General features: G+C 40.7%; 1 protein-coding gene across 4 annotated transcripts in view; it reads left to right on the top strand.

Annotated features, from left to right (window-relative positions):
* The window catches only part of LOC106870760 (chitinase-3-like protein 1), a 25,722-nt gene that overhangs the window by 17,478 nt on the left and 5,744 nt on the right, over positions 1-2,500 (top strand). For all 4 annotated transcript variants that reach the window (XM_089342350.1, XM_089342351.1, XM_089342352.1 and 1 more), the window contains 3 exons: positions 112-236; positions 1,605-1,728; positions 1,903-2,088. In XM_089342350.1, coding sequence (XP_089198476.1) covers positions 112-236; positions 1,605-1,728; positions 1,903-2,088 — 435 coding nt within the window. The remainder of the gene's footprint in view (positions 1-111; positions 237-1,604; positions 1,729-1,902; positions 2,089-2,500) is intronic.

The raw sequence follows: 2,500 nt of genomic DNA, 5'->3' as shown, positions 1-2,500 counted from the left end.
GATGATTATTGGGCTCGTAGTATTTGTTGTACCAAACCAATAAAAGTATGAAGGACTAGAGAGTGGGACTGGCTCTGCCCAAACTGTAATGCTTATCTTCTCGTTTTTCAGGAAGCCAGGCAAGCATTTGAAGCTGAGGCTAAGAGATCTGGTAAAGACAGACTTCTGTTGATAAGTGCTGTACCCACGGCAAAATACGCTGTAGATTCTGGTTATGATGTGGCCACACTTTCAAAGTAAGTTCTATTATGGTAGAGTCACTATTTCAATATGTATCGAGTGTTGGATTGGCGGAGTCGATATATATGGTAGTCTCTCGTCGTGGTCCGAAAAAGATGGTTCTGCAATTTCTTGCCGAACACTCTGCACAAATGATTGGTTTCTAGTTCGTCGCGCCGCGCATCAGCTCACTCTCTGCATCAAACCGATGCTGCCTGAACAGGTGCACAAGTCTACCACGGGTCAGGTGTCGAAGTGCTCGCAAAGTAACGTGAAATGAAGTGTTTTGCTCAAGAATACAACGCACCACCCGGTCAAGGAATTGAAACCATGATCTCGCGATAGTGAGTGCAACTACGCCATGTGCCCCCTCTCTCTCTCCCTCATACACACACACACACACACACATACACACACACACACACACACACACACATATATATATATATATTTTACCACATACCCATGTCCCACGTCAGACTAATAGCGGAAAGCTGTTTATAGTCAGAGACGCAGCCGAGCATTTTAATACTTCAAATTCCTGACTCGTAGAGGTCTAACTTCTACAACTCGTATAGAATAATTTAATGTGAAGCAACACAGAAATTAGTGTATGTATGTGTGTGTGTGTGTGTGTGTGTGTGTGTGTGTGTGTGTGTGTGTGTGTGTGTGTGTTTTGTGCCTGTACAAGTGTTTAATAGTGTAAATCGATGCGTTGAATAACGTCATTTTACTGCATTTTACTGTCAAACTTCTCACCACATAATTATGGTGTTTATAAATTAAACAATTTTCCTCGTTACATCAAGTATGAAAGAACTAACCTCGTTATTAAGGAAGGAATGCACTGCAAACCGTCTCCCTTTCCATTTCTAAAAAGGTTTCTTAAACTTCATTAAAAAAAGATTGTTTATAACTCCTTTTTAATGTTTACATTCGAAGTAGATACAAATATAAATCAGTCATATGCAAAGTGCGGCCCACGGGACTCTCAGAATGGTACGCTTCGCCTACTTGACAACGAGCCATGTCGCATGCGGTCCGCTTCTTGAAAAAGATTGCCCATGGCTACTATAAATAAGCCGAAGGCTACCAGTGGGTTTTTAACCCAGTATTTGCACGCTTTTAATTATAGCTTTATCTGCTTCGAGTTGAGCCGTAAAAATAAGAATTACTTAACGTTCTCTCAATGTTTCTAAATTCATATGACGTAAACGATAATTATTGACGTCATAAAAATTTAGAAACTTTGAGAGAACGTGAAATAAATTCTGTTTTGGAACGGTGATATAAAGATTAAAAAATATATATTTGCACGGTATTATTTGTAGCTTTATATGCTTCGAGATATCCCTTTCCCTTCAAAAATGTTTATATTTTTCTAGGTACTTCGATTTCTTTGTTGTGATGACATACGATTTTCACGGAACTTGGGAATCCTTTACAGGACACAATAGCCCTCTCTTTGTCCGAGCTGATGAGCAAGCCTTGCAAAGGACACGGAATACGGCAAGTTTATTTACTATGAGTTTATCTTTTATCTTACACTGCCAGATGTACACACATATACATATATATATGTGTATGTGTGTGTGTGTGTGTGTGTGTGTTATTATTATTATTATTATTATTATTATTATTATTATTATTATTATTATTATTATTATTATTTATTATTTGCAGGAATGGACCATCGATTACTGGATCCACTTAGGGGCTGCACCTGAGAAGCTGAATATTGGTTTACCAACGTATGGCCGGGGATTTACCCTAGCGTCTAAAACTAACCACAAACCGGGCGATGCTCAAACCGGTCCAGGCATTGCTGGCAGGTTTACCAAGGAGAAAGGGGTTCAAGCATATTATGAAGTGAGTAAATGCTTTTGAAAACTAACGCCTGTTTCATATTGTACCCTGCTGCCCTCGTTTAAAAAGATCAATAAATACAAGGGCCTGACCGGCCGCTTTCAGTTCGTGCCAGTCGCCGTTGGAACCTCAGGTGGTCTCGGACCCCGCACTATCGTTTTCCTCAGCAAAATCGAGATAACTTCGTCCCGTAGCGTTTTTCAACGTCTTGCTCCCTTCTCTCTCTCACTCACACACACACACACACACACACACACACACACACACACACACACACACACACACACACACACACACACACACTCGCTCACTCACTCTCCCATCTTTGTTTACCGCCTCTATTCTTACTAGCCTTCCTCTCTCTCTATCCTTACAACTCCCCCCTCCCTCTCTCTATGCTTACAAATCCTCCTCT

Source organism: Octopus bimaculoides, chromosome 25, assembly GCF_046866305.1.
Source record: "Octopus bimaculoides isolate indiv1 chromosome 25, ASM4686630v1, whole genome shotgun sequence".
In the NCBI taxonomy this organism is placed as follows: domain Eukaryota; kingdom Metazoa; phylum Mollusca; class Cephalopoda; order Octopoda; family Octopodidae; genus Octopus; species Octopus bimaculoides.
The sequence above is the reverse complement of the archived record's forward strand: the minus strand, read 5'-3'. Positions and strand labels throughout refer to the sequence as shown.